Source organism: Crocodylus siamensis, chromosome 1 (genome assembly GCF_052110815.1).
Source record: "Crocodylus siamensis isolate JL-2025a chromosome 1, ASM5211081v1, whole genome shotgun sequence".
Classification (NCBI taxonomy): domain Eukaryota; kingdom Metazoa; phylum Chordata; order Crocodylia; family Crocodylidae; genus Crocodylus; species Crocodylus siamensis.
The window spans coordinates 204032267-204056088 of record NC_143395.1 but is presented as its reverse complement, the minus strand read 5'-3'; the positions used below and the strand labels follow the sequence as shown (position 1 = coordinate 204056088).

The window sequence follows — 23822 nt, the reverse complement described above, 5'->3', positions numbered from 1 at the left end:
TCTGGCTGTTGTGTATTAAAAGTGATAGTTTCAGAAACTTAATTGCTAATTTTAATAAACGCCGTTTCATTTTTTTTTGCTTTCGCTGTAACATGATCATGTTTTAAAAGTTGGTTCTATTTTGAAAAGATTCTACTTGAACTTAACTTTCTCCTGATGAGAGAATTTACAAATCTTAAGTAAAAAAGCATTCTTGGTTCGAGTAGGGGGGAATTCATAGATTTCATTTTTTATACAGCTGGTTCCCCCTGTAGTCCAGACTGTATGGGTATTTTGCAAAGAACAGGAAAGACACATTCTTAAGTCATAAAAAAAATGTAGGTTTCTGAACCAGTAAACATTAACAGAGATAATTAGGGGGAAATGCAGTTTGACTCTTCACATTTACTAAAAAAAAGATAAACTCAGAGTATTCCCAGTTAATGATATCCTTCTGAGATCGTATAATCAAGAATAGTATACTCCTGTTCTCCACGGCTGCTTCTTATGAACTACTTATGAGTGAAATGAGCTTTAGTCAGATAAACTTGTTGTTTCCTTAGTTTGTAAATTAACTGGAGCTACTTTCATGTATGATTAATACATCAGCTCAGTATCAAGTCAGATATCAGAACACTAGAAAAAAATGCAGATGTCATGTATTCATTATGTTATTAGTAGATTAGTTCCTGTTAAGAATTAGCTGAGTTGTAACTTGTTCAGAAACTCTCTCCTTCATGTTGCTTGTGCTTTTCCATGAATTTTTGGCAGTATGCCAGAACAATATCTGACAAATATTCTAATGAGTTAGGAGTGTTAGCAGCTGAGCAGTAACACCCTCTATACTGAGAGGAATGTCTGAGAGCTGACAATAGCAGCTGGGGATTGCTGGGAAATTGGACTTGAGCTTCCCCTATATAATGTCCATTGACTGCATATCCTGGACTTGACCCATGGCTCCAGTGTCCCATATCCCTTCAGGGGGTCCCACTAAATACTTTGGTTTTCTTTGTCTCATCCATTATTAGAGTCTCTTCCCCATTCAGTAAAGGACTTACACTTTCCTCTTATAGAATAATATCTTGTTGTTGTTCACTTTCATATCCCTTGCTGGCTGTATCTCAGTTTTTTTCTTGATCTGCATGATTTTTCTCCCTACATGCCCCTGCTATACTTTGATAAGATTATTTGGATTTTGAGGTCTTGTTTCAGGAGACTCAGGCATTGGTCAGTCACTGCAGTTATTTCCATAACTTTAAATAAAAAAAAGATATAATGAGGAATTTATGATGGAATTGCTTGTAACAGAAATTGTTTATTGTTTCAATAATATAAATTTTAAGTTAACTTACTGTAATTATCAGATAAAGATAGCATACTAATGTTCATCTCTAGAGTTTTAACAAAGCTAAATCCATACTGCAGCACAAGCACCAGTGATGCTGGGCTAATGTCACCATTGCTTCCCCCATCCCCTGCTGCTGGTCTTCATACCTGGGAATTCAGCAGCAGGCCCCACCCCTGCTTCTCCAGGCCTCTTTAGGAGCCCTGCAGACGGAGTGAAATAGTTCTCTTGGCTGGGTCTTCGACACCCATGGTGTACACCAAGTGAGGGATACTTCTTCAACAGGAACCTTACTAGGTGATAAAGAAAACAGGTCTTGGAGACCTGTAGAAATCTTTAGCTATGACAGACATTAGACAGACATTACCCTTACAGTGCTATATATGCAATGCTACAGTAAGTGAGAGGACAAGCATGCCCCCCATGTGCTACAGAAATGGTGGAAGCACCATTGTTCCATCATGAAACAAGAACTTCTCTGTAGCACAATATGTAACATCTGTTCAGCACACCATAAAAGCTACAGAAGTTCTCTTCGTCTGCCAGCATCTCACAGTGCTCCCTGTTTTCCTTACTGTTCCAAGATGCAGTCACTGAGTGCAGCCCCAGAAGAACATAACCTGCACGTGCAGCCACCTTCCTCCTCCCCTCTCCCATACTGCAGGCTGCATCTCTGCTGTGCTCATTGTACAAGCCTGGTTCTAGGTCCCTGCTTACTGACAGCCTTGTCCTCAAGAGAGCTACCCTCGGCCAAGGAGCTCTGTGCATCGTTTTGCACCTTGTACCACTACATTTTTCTAGTGCTTCAGAGTGCTGTGGCAATTGTAGTGCTACAAATGCATTTCTCTCTGTGGCCTTTGTGACAGTGCTCTAGCAATATACAAGGCACTGACAGCCTGGGCCTTTGATCCCAAATGCAGCTGTTTCTCCCCACCCCTTCCCAAACACACTTACTTAACAGGCTTCCAGAGTGGCTAAGAAGACAACAAGGTCCTCATATTAGACACTTTTGCTTGAAGTGGAGGTTCAGCCTACACCCAAAATGAGAGAATAGGGCACTGTCTCCCTTCAGAAATCCCTTGCAGTGTAGGAAGCCCTATAAGTAGTGCCTCCAACCCTTTTTCCCCATGATGAGTTCAGTTAGTCTAGGATAGGAGATTGAGGAGTTACCCAGGTAACTCCGGGGTATTCCCTTTGGATTCCAGGAGACCCACTTCAGGGCAACAGCTGCAATCCTAGAAAAGGTGGGGTTGTAAATGGGCAAGTTCAGACTCTGCTCTACTCTTCCCATGGACAAAGACTTGCCCCCTGTGCTTTGGAAGACCCAGGGAGAACAAGGGATGCCTCTACAAGCCCCACAGCCTGATCTGCAACTAAAATTTGTACAGGGTCCACATTTCTTCCCACTGTTTAAACTGTCCTCCTCCAGTAGGCAGGTGCAGCTTTGACAACATGGTTTCTTGATGAGAAGGATTCATCCTTCACTGAAAAATGAAGCCAGGAAAAGTATATGCTGCTCAGATGGCAAGAGTTCTGAGAATCCATTCTTTGGCACACCTTCCCACCTTGCGAAGTGGATCTGCTGTTGCAGCCTATTTGGCAGCCTCATTAGAGTGTAGCACTCCAGCCTCCTAAAAAAAAGTGTTGGGAGAAACTCAAGTATTGTACCATTGTAGCTGTGAATGTTTACCTCTCACTTCGTCAGAACCAGGAAGGAGATTGGCACAGCAAGATACCATTCTGGGTCCTCTGGGAACAGAGAGGAAGAACAAAATCAATTGATAATTTTAATGGATATGGTTGGCCAGTCTTTCCTATATTTTATATGCTAACTAGCGTATGTGCAATATATTTCAATTTTACTTACCAAATAAGTGCATAATTTGCTTAGCTTTCAACACAATACTGGTTCCAGTGAGTTGCCTGTTGCTTACCTGCACACTAGTGAAATGCATTGACCACTTAAATAAATAGTATCTTTTAGCCTTGTAATCTAATTCTAAATTATACTCCAGTTAATTAAATGCAAACTGCAAGTGTAATTTTGCCGCGAGTTACTTTGTAACTAATTGGGCTCCATTAACTGTGCTAGAAACAACAAAGGGGAAAAAGCACTGTTCACATTATGCTAGGATAAATGTACGGCCTTTTATTCATAGCCTGAGGGCTGTGTACTTAAGTGGCCAACGTGGAGTCCCTTGTATAAGAATACTATGGTAATAATGTTGGGTTTTGTTTTTCAGCATAATTCACCCTCTAGTGATGACAGTTCAGACTACAGTCTTGACTCCGACATTGAACGTACAGAAAGATCACATAAGAAGGGGAGCAGTCTGTACAGAGATTATGATTCGTCATTCCTTCAGGTATAATATATAAAACTATTTTTTTCTCTCTTCCATTTAGCTACAGTTTCTAAGTAATACATTTATTATATGATATTTGTAAATGCATGCAAATCATAATATCCATCCTGAAAGCTCTCTCTGGAAATGCATTTAGATCTCATTTCTCTTGAGTGATATTTTATTAACAAGTATATCCCATGTTACTAGAGTAGTTTTACTTTACAGTTTAACATTTGATGGCAGGAATTCCACTAGTACAGGCAAATGGGGAATTCTCTCCTTTTTTCAGTCAGGTAGGAAAGTACTCATCAGAATCAAAAATACATTTCATATCTGCTTTTCCCAGTCCATGGAAGAATTATTTTTAAATTCTGGGAAGAACATTATCACTCTAGTTAATAAGGTAGGTATTGACCGAAGTACAGTGACCTTGAAGAAGCCACCACTTTGGAAGCACCAACAGCGTGGATGCAGCTTCCAGCTGAGTAGGAGGGAGTTGGGAAAAATGGTGGCAACATGGGCATAGGCAGAGCCTGCTGACACACCACAGAAGCCACCCGACTTGCATCAAACTGGAGCTGGGATATTCTATCCTGCAGCTTGAAAAGGTTGCCAGCTGCAGGCTTACATACTAGGAAATGAAAATGTCAGTAACAAAGAATGGATTTCTTACATATTATTTACATGTTCGTAACTACAGATCCACTCAAGTTTTCATCCTCATTTCTATTACTTTGGTAACTAAAACATATTTGTATATGTTTCCTTTTAATTCATTTTTAAAAATGTATTGTTTTTTCTAAAATAGAGCAAAACCTTTTTTTTAAAAAAAACCTTTTGGTGTAGCTGTTAACAAGCACTATGCTTTTATATTTGTCATTATAAAATATATCTTGACAAATAAATTTTAGGTTATATAAGCTAATGTAAGTGGAAGTTGATTAATTTCAGGAATTCTTTTGTTATATGGAATTTTTTTCTAGAACTTCAGTCTCGATAGAAATATTTCCACTTTTTTTATTTATTTTTAATGGAATAACATTTCCCCCTACAGTGCAGTAAAAACACAGGAGTTGATACAGCAGTTTAAACCAATGTCCAGTTAAGGCATTTTTCAGTCTCTGACAGATTAGTATTGGATGCTTCAAACAGCAGTGTACAAAAACACATATCCTACCTCTGAGAGAAACCATACCCATAACTACTGGAGGCAATGTTCAGCTTGTTCCTGAAATGCAGGGGGTTGATATTCTGATGAATTTTATTCATAAATAAAATACACACATTTTTATTAACAGTTTTCAGGGACCTGAGCAATGTGGAATAGAGTCACACTGAGGCCACCAAGCCCACTTATGTGCCTAATAGATGTAATGGAGTCTGACCCTTTTTGAATGCATCCACTTTACAGAAACAAAGAGGTTTTTAACTGACATCATGCCACCTTTTCTTCATTTTTTAAAAAGAATTTTGTTATGGGTCCAAAACTGTATTTAGTCAATGTGTCTACACATGCATTTGATCTGGGAGCACTTTACTCATGAGTAAACACTCCCGGACATGCAGCTACACGAGCAGTCTCTTAGGAGCCCCTGCTGGCCCTACACTGGGCCCATGCAGGAGCTAGAGGGAGCTCTAGGCTCCCCCTGGGTGCTAGCCCAAGTGCTGGCAGGGAGCACAGGGCCAGGAGACAGCTGTCTTCTGGCAGGGCCTGGCTGTTGCTGGTGCTGGGACTATATCCCCCTGCCACAGCATCAGGGAACTCCTGATCAGGGTTAGGGGACTTAGAAAGAGCTGCAGGGGAGGTGCAAATTCCAACCCCCTGCATCAGTCCGCTTTCCCAGCACTGACCCTGCAACCATGGAGCTGGCGCTGAGATATAAAGATCTCCCAGCCCAGGCCCTGTGATCCCATTTGCTCCCAGCCAGGGGATTACATGAGTGCTACTGTGCAGTTATTAATCTCAAGTAAATATGCTACTTGCATTTGCAGGTAGCAGATTTACTCATGATTAGAGCCAGTTACTGCGCAGTAAGCATCTGTACATGTAGATGCAGAGGCTTACTGCTTAGTAATTAGCTGTACTGCACAATAAAGCATCTTCTGTAAATGCATCCAGTATGTATAGTTCTAGAATACTAAAGCTTTGAAGGCCAATGTTTTGGAGAGTTTTCTGTTCTCTTTTGTTGCACTGTGACATCATTAGAAATCTTGAATACAGGACATCTAATTGTGAATAAACAAACTGAACTTTTCAACAATGATACTTGTTTATGCAAATCAAGGAAACAACTTTGAACTAGTTAAGCACTTGAAGCGGAAGTGATAATATAAAGTAATTGTTTTCTAAAGTGTGTGAGGGTTGTGTGTGTGTATGTCTATATGTAATTTGCATTTAATGGACACTCTTTCCTGCAGCATGGGCATTTATCAGGAAATTACATGCCTTCACAAAAGACACAACATAGTAAAAAATTAAAAAGTAAGGAGTATGATGAATATGGCAACTACAGCGATGAAAATTTTGGTAGCTATAATGAGGAAGAAAAGTTGGAAGATTTTGCTGATCAGTTGAAACAATACAGACAAGCTAAAGAAACCTCAAATACTGATTTAGGAGCTCCATTTCCTAAAGAACCAGTGAAAAAGCAGGGAATGAAAGGAATTCAAAAAGGTAAGGTAGTTTGTTTGCTTTGATAACTATATGAGTCCTTTTCAGGCACATGTTAAATGGGAAGATGTCATTCTAATGGTTAAAAAGCATTTTAAACTTGGAATCTCACTCCTGGTAATTAAATGCTGAGCTCTGCCAATAGCACTATTCTTCTTGCATACAGCTAGGAAACTCATTACATTTCGTGCTGTATCATCAGAGCTAAAATTACGTGGTCACAGAGCAGTGCTGCATAACCAGGATGAAGGTCCATGCCATTTCTTAAATAGTATAAATTAAAAATATTTGACAACTGCTGTGAATTGTTTAACTATTTAAGGAGTAATACTGCTACAGAATAACTTTGCATGTGATGTATTGTATGAAACCAGTCATGAGTGGAGCTGAGTGAGATCTATTGTAAATATTCAGCTTTGAAAATGCATTTTGATTTAGGGTTAGATTTTAAAGGTACTTACCTAAATTCTCATGTTCTGGAGAGTCGTATACTGTGACATTTTCTAAGTGGCTTGAAGTCCCTCAGATCCATCTGGACTGTTCCTGGCTGGTTTTGAGAACCTGGCACCTTGGATTGTTTATTTTCATAGGTGACACCATAGTCCCCTGTTCCTCCAGGATCTACCAGTTCAGCACTCATAAATCTGATCACCTGTTGCAGGCTTCTCTTGTTTTCAGATGCTTAGTCTCATGTGAGCACTTAAAGTGATCACTTCCCACAATAGTAAGAAAAGTTGTCTAAGATGTAGGCATTCCTTTGATAGGTGTTCCCCTGATTAAATCAATAGAATTCACATATTTAAAGGCTGGGGTTTTGAAGATTATTCAAGTGGACCTTTTTGGTTTCAAAGCCCTTCAGTTTGGCCAACTGTTGCCAACTGAGGTACCCAAGTCTCAAGACATCCTCGACACAGAAACCTTGGAAATCCATTCTTAGGTTCAGGCTGAGATAGCTCTCTTATCTATTGAGCTACATTCAGAATCGTACTACTTAGTGACTCGGAAAATGACTAATTTCTAATCCTACTATTGATGTTCCAACTTTGAAATCATCAAAGGTTATTACTACCTGGAAACATCAGGGTTCCAAATGCTGCTGACAGTATGTTGTTTCCGATGACAGACCTTAAAAAGCTTTCCCAGAATCTACTCCTTTATCATTTGTTGATGCTGAGTCAGTGAGGTTACAGGCTTCTTACATGAATGTAATTTTTTTTTTAAAAACATTGACATCCCCAAAACTTCCACAGAGCATCAATATTTAAAATTTAGTAAGTGAGACTTTTGTCACCACTTCTGAGACAGTGCTGTCACGTTATCAGAGATCTTTGTTCCAATAAGGTGGGGACCACCGGTACTACTTTTCAAGTGTTTTAGTCCCAGAATTTACTTTTCTTCAGTATCAGCAAAGACCTTGGATTTTCATTGTCTGTTTGGCTGTAGCAGACAAATCATTTTCAGGTATTAGGACCCCATGAAAATGGTTTAATTTTTTTAATGTACTTGAATATTCAAGTAGAAATGACGACCAGTGGGAAAACACTTAATTTTTAAATATGGAATTTTTTTATTGAGATTGAGAATCCGTATTCCTTGAAAATGTTGATGTGTAATGCTATTCTTCAGATAGACAGTATATCAAATTACTGTCATAAAATGTCATTGGCATTACTTTGCCTTTTCATGACCTATAATTAGTCTACTCAGTTGCATATATCCATGAGTTGGTTCCCTGTTCAACAGCAGACCTTTGAGAGAGAGTAAACCATGCTATCTTGACATCATCTGGCTCAGACATCAGGACATTTGTCTGCACCCATTTTTGGATGTTACTTACACTTGAGCTATTTGTCTCAGGGCATTAAAGATGTAAAAAATGAAGATAATACCAATGCATAAAATAATTCCTTTCTCATCTGTGTTACTGTTTACAGTGTTATTTCTTTGGGTCTACATCGTTTTCCAAGGTTTGTGGACTCTGTAGGAAATAAAAGCTGCTCACCAGAGTTCTGATTTTTTTCCTTTGGTTAAAACCAAACATTCATCTGTCAGATACATTCTTTGAACAGAGTTTTTTCTACAATGGCGCAAATATATTATCAGATCATAATCAAATATTTTGTGCTATGTAAAGAAATTATATCCTAAATTATTTTATTCTGAAGAGAAACTTTCAGGTAAGACGAGACCTGGTGTCATTGGTAGAACCCTTTCTCTTGGGCTGAATCAAGAATTCCTCTGTGTTTCCTCTTCAATGCATTGGACACATCATTAATGACCACCATAGCCCCTTCTGGAAAATGATAGCCATCAAACCTGTCCTGTCTTTCAAACATCCCCTAAACTCAAACAGTGTCTTTCAAGCAACAGGCTGCTGAGCTCCTATTTTCATTGTGCCATCTGGCCTTGCACTGGATCCAGATGCTAGCTGTGCCCCCTCATTAATACAGACTACATCATCATTAGGCCAAATAACACAGCTTATAACATTGGAGAATCATTCACCTGTGCTTTTACCAGCATCATAGATTCATAGATGCTAAGGTCGGAAAGGACCTCAACAGATCGAGTCTGACCCCCTGCCTGGGCAGGAAAGTGCTGGGGTCAGATGACCCCAGCCAAATGCCTATCTGGCCTTCTCTTAAAGACCCCCAAGGTAGGGGAGAGCACCACCTCCCTTGGAAGTCCATTCCAAATTTTGGCCACTCTTACCATGAAGTTCTTCCTATTGTCTGCTCTCTGTCACTTTGTGACCATTGTTCCTTGTTACCCCAGGAGGTGCCCTGGTGAACACAGCATCACTGATTCCTTGCTATGCCCCCTTAATTTGTAGGCAGCCACAAGATCACCTCTGAGCCTTCTCTTGTGGAGGCTTAAGAGGTCCAGGTCTTTTAGTTTCTCCTCATAGGACTTGGCCTGCAAGTGACCCTCCTCTGGACACAGTACTCCAACTGCAGTCTGTCACATAGAGGGGAAGTATCACCTCCTTGGATCTATTTGTCATGCATCTCCTGATGCATGATAATGTATAGTTTGCTTTTCTGATGATTTTGTCACACTGACGACTCATGTTCGTCTTGGAGCCCACTGTAACTCTGAGATCCCTTTCTGCTTTTGTGCTGCTGAGAGGGTCATTTCCCAGCCAGTAGGTGTGCTGGATATTTTTATGCTCTAGGTGCAGCACTCTGCACTTGTCCTTGTTGTACTGCATCCTGTTGTGTTCTGCCCACTTTTCCAACCTGTCCAGGTCTGCCTGTAATCAGTCCCTACCCTCCAGTGTGTTCACTTCACCCTACAATTTAGTATCATCCACGAACTTGGACAGAGTAGACTTCACACCCACATGATGAAGAGTACAGGTCCAAGGACCAAGCTCTGTGGGACCCCACTACCCATATCCTTCCAGGTCGATACCAAGCCATCTACTACCACTCTGTAACCCCGAAGCCAATTTGCCACCCACCGGAATGTGTAAACATCTAAGTCACATCCTCTTAATTTATTTATGAGAACGGAATGAGATACCCTATCAAAGGCCTTCCTAAATGTCAAGAAAAGGACATCCACCCCTACTCCTGCGTCTAAGCATTTTGTGACCTGGTCATAAAACAAAACCAAATCAGTCAAACGTCATCTACCTGCTACAAATTCATGCTGGTTGCCCTGCTGCATTACTTTTCCCACTGGACTTACACAAATATAATCCTTAATAATCTTTTCAAAGACTTTTCCAAGGATGGAGGTGAGACTGCCTGGCCTATAATTACTTGGATACTCCTTTTTCCCCTTCTTGAAAATAGGGACCACATTGGCTCTTTTCCAGTCATCCGGGACCTGACTTAAGTGCCACGAGCACTCAAACAGCTATGCCAGTGGTTCTGCTATGACACCAGCCAATTCCTTCACTGCCCTCAGATGCAGCTCATTCAGGTCTGCTGGCTTGAACACATCCAATCCATCCGAGTGACTCTGCACCAAGTCAGCATCAACAGTTGGTAGACTATGTCCCTCTGATGCCCATCTAAGAACCTGTTAGGAGACTTATCTTGACCCTTGTTCAGGAACACTGAGGCAAAAAACTCATTGAAGAGCTCAGCCTTGTCCCCCCTGTCTGTCACTAATTGCTTCTGCATATATGCCATCACCTGCTTACAGTGCCCCTCTGCTGTCTACATTAGACAGATAGTGTAGGCTTTATATCAGGAGTGGGCAAAATACAGCCTGCAGATTGGATCCAGCCTGCCACAACATTCTATTCGGCCTGCAGAGCCCATAAAAAATTTAGAAAATTAACGTTCATCTGCTCCTGGCTGCCTGTCAAAGACAGCAAGAGCCAGAGGCAGCAGGACCCAGGGGGAGCTGGCAGCAGGATGCAGCAGCCCAGTCCTGCCCCACCCTCAGCCATTTCCCTGCCTTCCTGTCTGTGAACTTCTCCAGCACCACATGGCTCCCAGCTGCATTGGTGGACTGGGAAGCATGAGCCTGCACCGGGTGTGTGTGTGTTTGTAGGGTGAGTCCCACACACACACTCCACGATACATACATATTCACAACCCCCTCGCACTTCCATACACACAGACCCCACACCCCCACATACTTCCAGCTACCTTCCCTCCACACAGTCCCCCAGAAACCCCATACCTACCTGCACCCTTTCCCACATACCCAGACAGTTACATCCCCCCACAAACCTATACACACACCCCCACAATATATAAGAGTATGGCTTTGTTTTAAGCTGCTGTTATATACAATCACCTCTATGTACACTACACAAATACATGTTAACCAGGACAGACATATTTTTTTTAATCAAATTAATGAATGTTTTAGATGTTTACTTTTTAGAATATAATTTGGTATTTTTCTGGTCCCAAGATGGCAAAACCCCTTGCTGAAAGGAATAGGGGGCAAGGGGAGGGACTTCTGGTGGCAAAGGTTAGGGAGCGGGGCTTCCAGTCACAAGATGGCAACCAGGGGGTGGGGCACCTGTCAAGGGGCGGGGCTACCCATGTGGCACTCAACAGCTTGCCAAAACTCAGTAAGTGACCCTCCACCCGAAATATTTGCTCACCCCTGCCTTATATGAAATAATGAGTGGATCTGACATCAAGTCCTAAAACACATGCAAGCCGTGGTAGAACTTTTTAACCTTCCTGGACCTTCCATTGCTAACCTCAAAGTAGCTATTTTTAAACAGCAGATCTTTAAAAGTAGATTTGAATGTGAGATTACAGAACAAGAAATCACCCACAGACTGGATTGTCAAGTCTGACCTAAACAGGGACTGTGGATTCTTATCCTGTTTGGAATAACTTTTGTGTGACCCCTTTCATAGATTTCTTGAGTCAGAAAGGACCTTGTAGATCATTGGGTCCAACCCCCTGCTCCAGGCAGGAAAGAGTGCTGGGGTTAAGTAACCCCACCCAGATTCCTGTCTAATCTCCTCTTGAACATCTCTAGGATAGGGGGAAGCACCACCTCCCTTGGGAGCCCATTCCTTATTTTGGTGACCCTTACTGTAAAGAATTTCTTCCTTATGTCCAATCTAAATCTGTTCTCCTTCAGTTTGTGGCCATTATTTCTGGTAACCCTGAGGGGCACCCTGGCAAACAGTGTCCCCTATTCCCTGCTGCCCCCCTCCCCCCCCCCCCGTGAGTTTGTAGGCAACCACAAGATCATCTCTCAGCCTTCTCTTTTAGAGGCTGAAGAGATTCAGATCCCTCAGTATGTCTTCATAGGGTCTTACCTGCAGGCCCTCAACCATACAAGTAGCCCTTCTCTGAACCCTCTCAAGGTTATCGACATCCCCCTTGAAGTGCGGCACCCAAAACTGGACATAGTACCATCTGCGGCCTCACCAATGCCACATAGAGGGGAATTATCACTTTCCTAGACCTGCTCATGATGCTCCTGCTGATGTAAGAAAGAGTGTGGTTAGCCTTGCTTATTACCTCGTTACACTGGTGACTCATGTTCATTTTTATGTCAGCCAGGACTCCGAGACCTCTTTCCACTGTTGTGGTACTCAGAAGGGTACTGCCCAGTCTATAGGTGTGTTGGAGATTCTTTCTCCCCAGGTGCAACACCTTGCATTTATCCTTGTTCTCTATGGGTTTATCTTTGTCCCTATGGGTTTATTACTTGTTTGCCTCTTAACATTCCCTCCCCCACCACATCTTTCCCTTTCCTGTCTTTTGTATTCATATCACTTTCTCTGTTTGATAGCTTAGTCTTTCTACATCCTTTCATAGCATCTGAGGAAGTGAGCTCTTGCTTATGAAAGCTGCTGCATCTCTGATTCAGTTGGTGTATAACAATAGGGGGCAACCTTTTTGGCAGGCATGCCACAAATTAGCTTTGCTCCCTTCCTGAGTGCCACTCTGATTCCCTTCCCCTGCCTATAGTCTATTGCTCTGTTTTCTACTCCCTGCTCTGTGCTTCCTGCCCAACTTGCTGCTCTGCTGTCTGCTTCCTGTCCCATCTGCCACTGTGATGCCTTTCCCCTTTCTGATGTGCTGTGTGCCACACACAGGCTGCCCATGCCACTTGTGGTGCACATGGAGCAGATTGGCCACCTGTAGTCTGTCTGTAAGGCTCTGCCCTGCCTTCTTCCACATTTCTTCTGATTACATCAGTTCAGAAGTTCTATTTTCAGATCATTTAAGACTAAGCTGAGATATTAGCAATAGACCTAACTGGGTCCTTTTATTTTGTCCTTTGGACATACATAGGACAAAGGTAGCATTGCTTCCTAGATTTTTATCTTCAGATTTGTGTACAAGTATCTGTCTGAGCCTCGGTCTTATGGGGTTGACACCATGACTGCTGTCATATTGAGTACAGTGAGTGTATGAGTACTTTCTTTGGAACGCTAGTGAATCCTAAAAGTGCTGAGCTTCAGCTATTTACAACTATGTTCTGAGCTCTACCAGTCTGTGTAGGTTGTGATTTCAGCGCTCATCTTCTAATACTCAAACCAGCAGTCTTCATTTACCCGCTAATAAGACTACTGGAAGTGCTTTCCTAAATTCTTCAAGATGTAATGGATAATTGAAAGGAACTGCCCACTGAAGTGAAAAACAGAATATGCTTGATCTAGACATGAGACATTTTAATACAGTTCACAAGTTAAAAGAATCAATTATAAGATATAAAAGAGGAGAGTGTGGGGAGGGTTTTTTGGTTTGGTGGTTTTGGGGTTTTTTTACAAAAGAAGGTCAAGGAGCAGATATGGACAAAAGTTTGAAGGAAGTATATTTCTTAAGAGGCCAGTAACAGGGCTATTGGCTTCAAGAAAAAGTGCGCCCAGTCCAGCAACAGGTATGGTAACAACTTGGAAGGAGATGGAGACAAGAACTTGCAGTGTTTTGTATTAGTAGAGGTAGTGTTGCTTAAAAGTGGTAGTTGCTGACCTCTGCGTTACTTTGGCTGCAGAATATTTGTACTGTCTGTATTCTCTCTTGTACAGCCATGTCTCTCACAGGCTCATGTTCTTACTTTGAGACTTGTGGAGCAATAACCTAAAACCTTTCCCTCTTGGTCGCAGTTCTGTGTTGCTAATGAACACATGACCACTTTTGCATATTTACAATGGTAGTCCTCCTTGCAAAAGGAATGAACTCTGTCTTGACACTAACTCAAGGAGAACATCCTTATGTCATGGTTAGAAATCTCCCCCCCACCCCCAACTCTCAGACTCTCTCTCAGACAATGTAAAATAGATGTGTACTTTATGCACCTTTTACCTTTGTCATTTAACTGTTTCTAGCCTCACAGTCATCTCATAATTAACCCCTTGGTTCTTCTCCTGCTTTACCCCTGTCTTTATATTTGCATATTTAAATGTTTGCTGCTTTTTCCTCTTTCCTTCCATCCATCTTGTGTATCAAGATCATGAAGGGGTGTAAAGATTCCTGTTAGGCCAGTGTTATTTACTTTATTTTTGCAATTGGAATACCCTTATTAAGTTAAATGGTGGGGGGCAAGAAGCCTTACTAGTTTTAACATAGCAATTATTTTATGAATGAGATTATATAACACAGTTTCCTACAATAGCGGGAGGATTGGGACCCAGTGATGGAAGAGGACTCTTTCAGCCCTTTGTTTCAGTATTCCTATACAACTTTGGTGCAAATAAAATTACAGGAACATTTTATGGGAAGATGAAATTTCCTGGACATCAATTACAGCAGGGAAAAGTTTTATCTTACTTATTTTCACTGAAAAAAATCACTTCCACATAGAAATATTGCTGGCACATTGACATATCCTAAAAGCCTGGAACAAATTACAGGATTGCATTTAGACATCCAATAGAAATAATTGGATCTGGCACTGTGGGTTTTTTTTGTTTTTGTAAATTACTCTCACCTGTTTTGGTGTTCACAGACAATTATTTTTTTGTTTGATAATTATAAGGATTGCTTCGCATCCAGGAAAGAGTTCTGTAGTTGTAGAAAATTGTATTTTGTCATGTATATAAAGATAATGTTAGTGATTCTTTTGTACATACTCTTTAAATGTCAAGAGTGATATTTAAAGGAAATCAATGTTATGTCTGTTGTGTTGACAAACAATTCAGAGCGTAAAATGCAATTTTTTTTGTAGATCACCAGCTATGAAATACTACAGATGTTTATTTATAAATAAACAGATGTTTATTTATCTCAAGTGGTGTGGCAGCACTTTTACATTGTAAAAGATGACTTTTTACAATAAGTAAATGATGCATGCAGTTTACCATCCAGGTTAACCCTTCAAGAATTTCAGCTAATTCCATAAACGTTTAATTGACTAATAAAATCATACATGCCACATCAAGACTCAAGGTGATATGTAGGGATTCGTTCACTCATTAATGTAGAGAAAGAAAGAAAAGCAAGTAATTTCCATTAGTGTTTTCTATATTTGCTAATATTTAAATATATCCATTACCCCTTCACTTTCTGTTGTCATTTAAACAGGAAGCCATACTGAAAATCCTTCTGAAAGTAGTAGTATTTTCCCTAGGTGATATCTCAAACATTTTTTAAAATATTTTTCAGGTATAGCGCAAAGGGGTAATAATTTTAATGTTGGTCGAGGGCGTGGCATTCAGAAGAAATTGAAGCGCAAAGATCGTGGAAGAGGAAGAGGGGCCAATAAAGGATCGGATGGCTTTCAAGAGGTACATGTAACTAACCTTAAACTCTTAATATGTCTGTCTACAAACACTGTGGCATTCCATTGTTAAAAGTAACTGTGTATAGATTTGCATGTTTTCTTTGTGTACAGAATCTAGGCAAAAGTCTTTCTGAAGAGGAGGTTTCTGGCCCGTCAGTTTGAAAAAATAGCCTTGATAGTTTAAAGTAATGCATAATTTCCCTATCTATTTTAAGCCCAGAAAGATAGGAAGAAATACTAGCAAGAGATTTATAAGCTTTCCTTTTTTTAACAGGAAGTTAAATGAAATTTCATTTAATTAAGTAGATTAAATTTATTTTTGAGGAGGTGGCTTTCTTGAAAGAACCAATTCAGTAGTGTTTTACAGCCAACAAGATAAGCCTTTGCACACCATTTGTTCACTTTCATCTAAAATTGATGGATTTTATTCAGTTTTCTTCAGATGCAAGTTGTGAAAATGAGAATCAATTTGTGTGAAATTCTCTTAGTACTTTGGCACTCTGGTGGTGAGTGGTCTGAGTGGTAGCATATGGACTTGGTGCAGAAGAACAGATGAATAGGAAAAACTAATGAACATAAACAGCATAAACCTTGAATAAAATAGGAACAATTTTTTTTATCATTTGCATGGCATGCTATGCTTTTTACTCTAGGTATATATATAAATATAAATGAAAAATAAAAACATTAAAAGCATACAAACATTAGCTACCAGAATAAATATATTTATCAAGAAAATGTTATCAGTACAGGGGCCTACTGCAGTCTGCAGCAGAATAAGACCAAATTTGGTAGCAGCATTAATTTTTAAATCTCCATGAAATACTGTTTATTTTTATTCCTCTCCTAGCTAAGAATGCACACAACTGGTTCATTAGACAAATATTCATTATCATGCAATTAAGCAGTGATTATTTCTTATAATGAATTATAGTTTGTCCAAGTTTACGGGTGGTACTAAATTGTGGTGTGAAGTGAACACACCGAAGGGTAGGGAACGAATGCAGGCAGACCTGGACAAGTTGGAAAAGCAGGCAGTACACAATAGGATGTAGTACAACAAGGACAAATGCAGAGTGCTGCACCTAGGGCACAAAAATATCCAGCGCACCTACTGGCTGGGAAGTGACCCTCTCAGCAGCACAAAAGCAGAAAGGGATTTCAGAGTCATAGTGGACTCCAAGATAAACATGAGTCATCAGTGTGACAAAATCATCAGCAAAGCAAACTGCACTTGATCAAGATTTTTTTGGCCAACACTAATCCAATAGCTGATATGCAGGCTGGTATATGTGGGGCAAGTGTCTCCTGGATTTGTGAGCGGGGTGAGGGCGGACTTGGGGCCAGAGGCTGTGCTGCTCTGCTCCTGGCAGGGGACTGGGTTGGGGCAGGTGGGGGTGGGGCAGGTGCTGGTACTGATGCTGAGTGGAGTGGGTACAGGTGGGACTATCACCATCCCAGAATTCCCCATAGCCACCCCGCCTGAGCGCAGCCCTAACCCAGCCACCCCACCAAGAAGGCGCCAGCATAGCCCTAGCCCAAAGCCTGCAGTGGGGAACGGGGGGCGCATGCCCCCCATGCCTCCCGTGGGAGTACATGCAGCAGTAGGGAGGTGCTTCCTCCACGCGTGCACATGCATGCACATATACACACATACTCCGCAGAGGAGCCATCCACAGCTCTGTCCCGTGTTCTGCCCCGGCTGGGCAGCACCTGCCCCACTCCCTCCCTCCCTGTGGGGCCCTTAATCTGTTCCCCCCATCCCCCAGACTTACCAGCTGGATGCTGCTTTCCAAGCTGCCGGACTGCATTCCTGGCTGTGTGCATGCTGCAACTGTACATAGCATGCAGCATTTATTGGTGACATCACTAGCTACACTGGTCAAAAAAAGCTGATTGCTGATTTTGTTAATTTTCCTTTCATCAGTGCTGATCCAATATGCATGCCACCAATATGTCGGTGTACCTCTAGTTATTTTCATAAGGTATACAGTCTTGATTATGTTCGAATGAAAGCTGATATTCTCGAGCATGATTCTTCTCCCTGTGGCACCACAGGGGAAGCACTTGCTGCTGCCACTTCTCCCCAGGCCAGTGTTGGGAAAGTTTCTGTCACCTGAAACCCCATGTGCAGAGGCTAGATCAAATGGCTCTGGGCTGGAACTGGCTTATGGGTCATAGATAGGGATCTACCCAACTCAGAGGTGGCCAACCAGAAGAAGCCTCTGATGCAGAGCACTGTTTACTAGTTTTAAAATGCTGTACTCTGAAAACATGCCCTGGTACATTATATTTTTCAGAAAGAAGTCTCTATGATCAATTTCATGGTGCTTTTCTATACAGAATAAACAGATGTGTACTAAGAACATTTTAAAAAGTGAGGAGTGAAAGGGATGTGCAGCAGTTGTTACACTGCAACAATTAAATGTGCACAAGTGATACAAAAGTAATAAAATTCCTCCTACATGAATATGAGCTGTTTTTGCTACATTAGTATCACTCTCAGCTTGTGCACTTGAAACTCTTACAGCATAGCAGCTCCTGCATGGTCCAGAGTAGTGACTCCCCCTCCCATTTTGAAACTGCTCCAAATGTATGTTTGTCTGTGCCATATGTAATGTGCTAACTTTTGTAAACCCATGTCCACTCAATTCTGTAATTTCAGGGAATTTTCTTGCTGTAAATTGACAGAATTCTATTGACTTTTGGTGTAAATAGGAAAAAGCTAAATTAGGCCCATAGACCAGATATTTGGCATGGCAGGTAAAGGATGTGCAGCTCAGATCCTTTCTTTTCAGAGTGAAAATGCTTAACTCATTGGGAAGAAAACTGCTTCTGTGCCAACCTGCAGTTTAGAATAATGAATTATTATTCTATTCCTTGCTAGAAATTATTTCTGCATATGCAAGCAGTAGTACAGTACAATCCCTGTTATCTGGCATTCTGCTATCCAGAACGCACTACTAACCGGGATTGCCGGCTGGACATTGGGGGTGGGGGTGTTCTCTGTCACCACCCTGCACTGCTCCATGTGCCCACCTGCGCCCCCCCACCCCATTCTCCGCCACTCCGTGTCCATTCAGAAACCCATGTTTCTCAGGTAACCACCATTTTTAGATACCCGGCATCCTCCATTCTCCACTCATGCCGGATAGTAGGGATTTTATTGTAGTAAGCCTTTGCTGCTAAGGGCCAAGTAATAGTAAAGTTTTCCTACATGTGGTCCCAAATGCTGCTGATATCATGCCTTGCCATCCATGGCTGTGGCAGCTGCTATAGGATGGTTGTCCTGGCTGCCAGGTCTCATTTTCCTAAGGCAGGTCCAGAATACCGCTGAGGACCTTTTGTTTGAGGGTTCAGAGCCATCCACCATGAGAACTGACAAAGTGTGTCACACACTTAGAGATTCCTAAGCAGTTCCTGTCGTTCCTCTTCTTCAGTTGTCTGGTCGAAGTAACTTTGAAGGTTCTTCACCCATTACATTAAGCTTGGGAACAGGGACAGTGGTCTAATCCTATGCATCCAGAATACAGTAGAGATACAGGGGAAAAAATAAATCTACTACATAAGTACATCTTTCAAGTTGCCACTTTCTGCAAGAGACCGTGTAAAGGGGCATCAGAATATCTGTCGTAAAGTCGATGAACTTCACAGGTTCATAGCATATATCCAGCTTGCTTTCTTCTTCCCTTCTCTGTGGGTTTGCATCAGGGCTCCTAAACAATCAGAACACCACTTCTAAGTGGCGGAGAAGGCAGGATCTGGTATTGCCACTACATATTCCCAGTCTGCCTATGTCAGAGAGTTCCTGTAGATTTCTTTGCCAGGAAGATAGTGATACTGCTGTCACTGAGTGGGACAGAAACCACCAGCCCCCAAAGTACATGTGTAGAAATGGGAAAGCAAAATTGCTGCCATAGAGAGAGTGAGATCATTGGGTGAAAAGAGAATGCCTAGTCTTGTGCAGCAGTGGTAAGGGCAAAAAGGAAATAAGTTGGAAAGAGGAGCAGGGAATGAAGACATGCTATGTGGTGAGAGAGAGACTGGTACAAGAGGACTGGACAGTTCCTTCTGCTTGAAAGGCAAGGTAACCTTGCAGTTATGGCAGTAGTCTGCAAACTGAAGTGATCTGAGTTTAGTGCCAAGTTCTGTTACAGACTACCCAGTGGCTTCCTCATGCCAACCTGTAAAAACTAGGGAGAAATACTTGTGTCTCTATCTATTCAGAATATAAACTTTCTTGGTCAGGGACATCCTCTTGTTTGTATAGAATACTAACCCTGTGGGGCACTAATCTCAATTGAAGCTCCAGGATGTTAATGCAGTGCACTTCTTCATGCATTTGAATCCTAGGTTGACATGAAAGTGTGTGTGGAGGTGTCTATGAGGATGGTTTTTACCGTAAGGGCAGGGGGCTATAGGGAAAGCCCAGAGTCTGTGCACCCAGGTTCTTGACACTTCAGCACTTCCAAAAGCAAGAAGAATAGTCTTTAAAGTGGTGATATTAGGGGACACAATATCTAGGCTTCCCCTAATCTAGGGGTGGGCATTCACCTTTCTCCATCAGTGAGGGGGACAGCTCTGCAATGGGCCTCATGGACTATTGTCGGTCTGGGATGAGAAGTGGGAACAGATAATCTGAGTTTCAGGAAATATTCTCTCTGGAGAGGAAGATCCTGAGACTGGGATAGTATCAGAAAAGGAAGTCCTCATTAGCACTATCCCCATCATAGAATCATATCTCTCATTTTCCTCTTTAACATGAAAATACCATCACTAACAGCTTACTTAAGTATACATGTTGGAAGGTTGGGATTTGACTCCTACTTGTTGACTACAAGCTGTTAATACAGCTAGAATACTTTATTTGTGTGTTTGTTCATGAGTGCATTTATTTGATTGTTTATTAGATTTATATGCTGCCCTTCCTTGAGCTTTTTTGGGGCAGCTTACAGTAAAAAAGAAACTAACTTATAGGGGAAAAAATGAAATACAGTAGCATAACCAGCCCAGCCCCTCCCCAGTGTCTCCAAATTCCAAACATTCTACTTCATCCCACCCCACTCCTGCCTCTAGTCTAGAAGAGCGTCCCCCTGTGGCCCAATTTAACTCAACCCAGCTTTCCATCCCATCCCTCCCTGCCTCCATTCATTATCTCCATAAAAGAAGAATCTGTGGGTTTGAGAGCTGTGGCTGTCCCCAAAACCCACTTATTCCTTCCCCCTCAAGAAGCACATTGTTCAATTCAGACAGTTATTACAAGAAATACAATATCCACCCTATGCACAGTAAATCTAGATTTATTTTTTCCTGCATTGGTTTCCTAAAATGAGATATACAAACCTTCATTATATTAGAAAGAAGCTTCTAACTTGGTTGCATTTATAACAGAAAACACCCACTATCTCCACCCTAAAAATTGATACATGCATATTTAGTTTTACTTAACATTATAGGAGAAAAGAAGCTCTTTTTGTGAACTTTGTACAGCAGTCTGTACTGAGGCCTGAAACCATGATGTGTAATGATTATATTTGAGAGTTATGCTCCATTTTGGAAAAACAACTGCTCAAAATACTATAATTATTTTTCAAGTGTGCTCAGTGTATAAATAGTATGTGCACATAAAAATGTGTGCGTTGTCTCTTATAGGACGGCAAACCAGTGAAGAAATGGGTGAATATGAGTCAAGAATTCATAAATCAACACACAGTGGAACACAAAGGAAAACAAATTTGTAAATATTTTCTTGAGGGGAGATGTATTAAGGTAAATACATACTTTCCTGCATTATGTATCACTTGAGGTAGAATAAAAAGATTGACTTTCCATTTCTGTTTAGCTGATAACAGGAAAACTTTTATGTTACCTTTTTTTGCATTAATATTCTTTGCCAAAATATATAAATGAAATATTAGGAAAAATGCTAGGGGAGTAGAAATGGCTTCATCTTGTTTTATTAAGGAATTGATGTCATATAAAAATGACACATTATTGTTTCCATACTAGTATGTACAATAAATATAGCTGTGTATTAGGCATCATTAACATTGGGTAATTATACACTGGCTAACATTGGGTAACATACATGTATGCTTATTTTAGACAGAGGCAATGTGTAAATAGATTGAATTTTAAAATCTACTTTTGGGTATTATAGATTTTTGAGGCATATTAAAAGCATTGCTTTAACTGTGGAGAAAAAAATATTTTCTTCAGTTTAAGAAGGAAAAATATTTAAAAGAAGCACCCAAGCAAAACTGCTGTCATCTTCCAGCCGAGAGATGTTAAGCAGCAGGAAGGAGATAAATTGAATTAGTCTGTGCTTTAATCTATAGTATAATAGCCTGCCATTGCACAGGGATTTTGTATTGTGCTGCTGCATCATTGTGAAATTCAGAGTACAATGCAGTGTAATCCTCTGATATCAAACCTAATCTTTGAATCAATTATCAGAGGGATTATAGAAATCTAAAACACATTATGAAAATAATCAGTAATTTGCCTACTGGCTGATTTTTGTGTGTCAAAATATATTTTTATGCTCTTATTTCTAGTTTCTCTATGACTTTGGAGGCCTGCCATTTTTTCATGGTTGTAAACTTTGTCTCTTTGACTAAGTACAGGCATTTGGGGAGGCTAAATCAGGTTCAGAATGGCTGCCTGATTTAGACTTGACTTGTCCCAGTGCTGACCTTACGCTTACAGATCTGGTCTCAGTAACCAACAGTCAGTCTAAACCTGTAACTGTACAGAAGCTCCATGCGCACAAACCAGTCTAAAATTGCAGAACTCGGTTTAAGATAAACCTGGATCTACATAGTATTAAATTTACTCTAGTTAGGTTAAACCAGCGCATGGAACTTCTGTATACAATGGAGTTGCATCATATGCGCATTTAACTTATGCGAATTCAACTGTACACGCTCAGCGTATTTAACAATTTATTTAACAATGTATTAATTTAAATAGTGCTGGTGATTCTGCCTGCTGTTCCCTCTGCTGTTCCCTCATGTTTTTTCCCATGCTGCGCCTCACATACATACACATCATGGGCGGGGTGGGGCAGGGCTTCCCGGTCCCGCCTCTCGCTGTCCCTGGGACAATATATTTTGACTGTACACGATTTTTGCCTTACATGCTGACTTTAGAACCTTAATATTCCTAGTTCACTTAGCAAATTCTATCCTTAAGGTTTGGCTCTGTAACCCATGCGTAAGATGCAACTCCGTTGTATAGTCTTCCCTTGCCAACCACGATTTTGAGTATGTGGCCAGCCATTTCTCCACAGACCACTGGTACATAGTCTCTGGAGTGCTGACATAGAACCATTATTCTGTGTTAAATGGCCTCTTTATTCAGTTGTTTTTGGAACTTGAGGAAAATCAACATGCTTGATAAACTTTTGTATGTATGATGTTAAAGAAAATCTCAGAATTGGTTAATGATGAAAGTTTTGTTGTTAGAATATGAAATGGAATGAGCCAACATTTAGAATTAGTAATATGTTTCTGTCCACCTGTCTGTCTGTCTGTCTCTCTCTCTCATTGTTCACAGGGAGACCAATGTAAATTTGATCATGATGCAGAAATAGAAAAGAAAAAGGAGATCTGCAAGTTTTACATACAGGGTTATTGTACCAAAGGAGAAAATTGCATTTATATGCATAATATCCTTTGGCAAAACTGTACTTGTATTAAATTCTGAATTGAGTTTTATATAAATATAAAATATATTATAATATCATTTATCATAATCTGATTTGTCCTTTAGTTACTTTACTGTGATATGCTGTAAACGGTCTCTGTGCAGAATTGTAACTGTTGTTACAACCAATGATGGGAATTTAGACATGAGAAAAGTTGTATTTAAAAAGGCGCCTACAAATTCCATTATGGTTACGGACTTCTGTGGTTTCTTTACCAATCTTATTCTGAGGGCTGGAACTTGTTATATAAAAACAAAAAAAATCTGAATATTAGTTTGTGCACAAGTTTCCTGTGCCACAAATCATTTCTTGTTTTTATGAAAAGCATAGGAGATGACAGAAATACATAATGTACTACTAAATCTTGGTTCCTTCATGGTATAATTGGAAGACTAAAAATAAGAACTCTTAAAAATGAGTGTTTTTTAAAAACATTTCCTGTTTATTTGGCACCCCACAGAAGGAATGGGATAGTTATAAAGCATATGTAAAACACTTTTATTCTGATTTAATAGCATTTTATACCACAGGTATAATTTATTATACAAATTGTACCTGTGGTCGTAAACTATTAATTAATACCATGAATTTGATGGACTTAATACA

General features: G+C 40.6%; 1 protein-coding gene and 1 long non-coding RNA gene across 2 annotated transcripts in view; one reads left to right on the top strand and one right to left on the bottom strand.

Moving 5' to 3' along the window:
* Positions 1-23822, top strand: part of ZC3H6 (zinc finger CCCH-type containing 6) — a 62852-nt gene that overhangs the window by 26785 nt on the left and 12245 nt on the right. Inside the window, exons 3-7 of the mRNA XM_090052983.1 lie at positions 3568-3690; positions 6091-6346; positions 15391-15512; positions 21161-21277; positions 23066-23179. Coding sequence (XP_089909109.1) covers positions 3568-3690; positions 6091-6346; positions 15391-15512; positions 21161-21277; positions 23066-23179 — 732 coding nt within the window. The remainder of the gene's footprint in view (positions 1-3567; positions 3691-6090; positions 6347-15390; positions 15513-21160; positions 21278-23065; positions 23180-23822) is intronic.
* On the bottom strand, positions 2015-21146 carry LOC149873920 (uncharacterized). The gene is made up of 3 exons (XR_016443103.1): positions 17284-21146; positions 6805-7115; positions 2015-3073 (listed from the first exon to the last, which is right to left on the bottom strand). It is a non-coding gene; the product is annotated as an uncharacterized LOC149873920 (long non-coding RNA).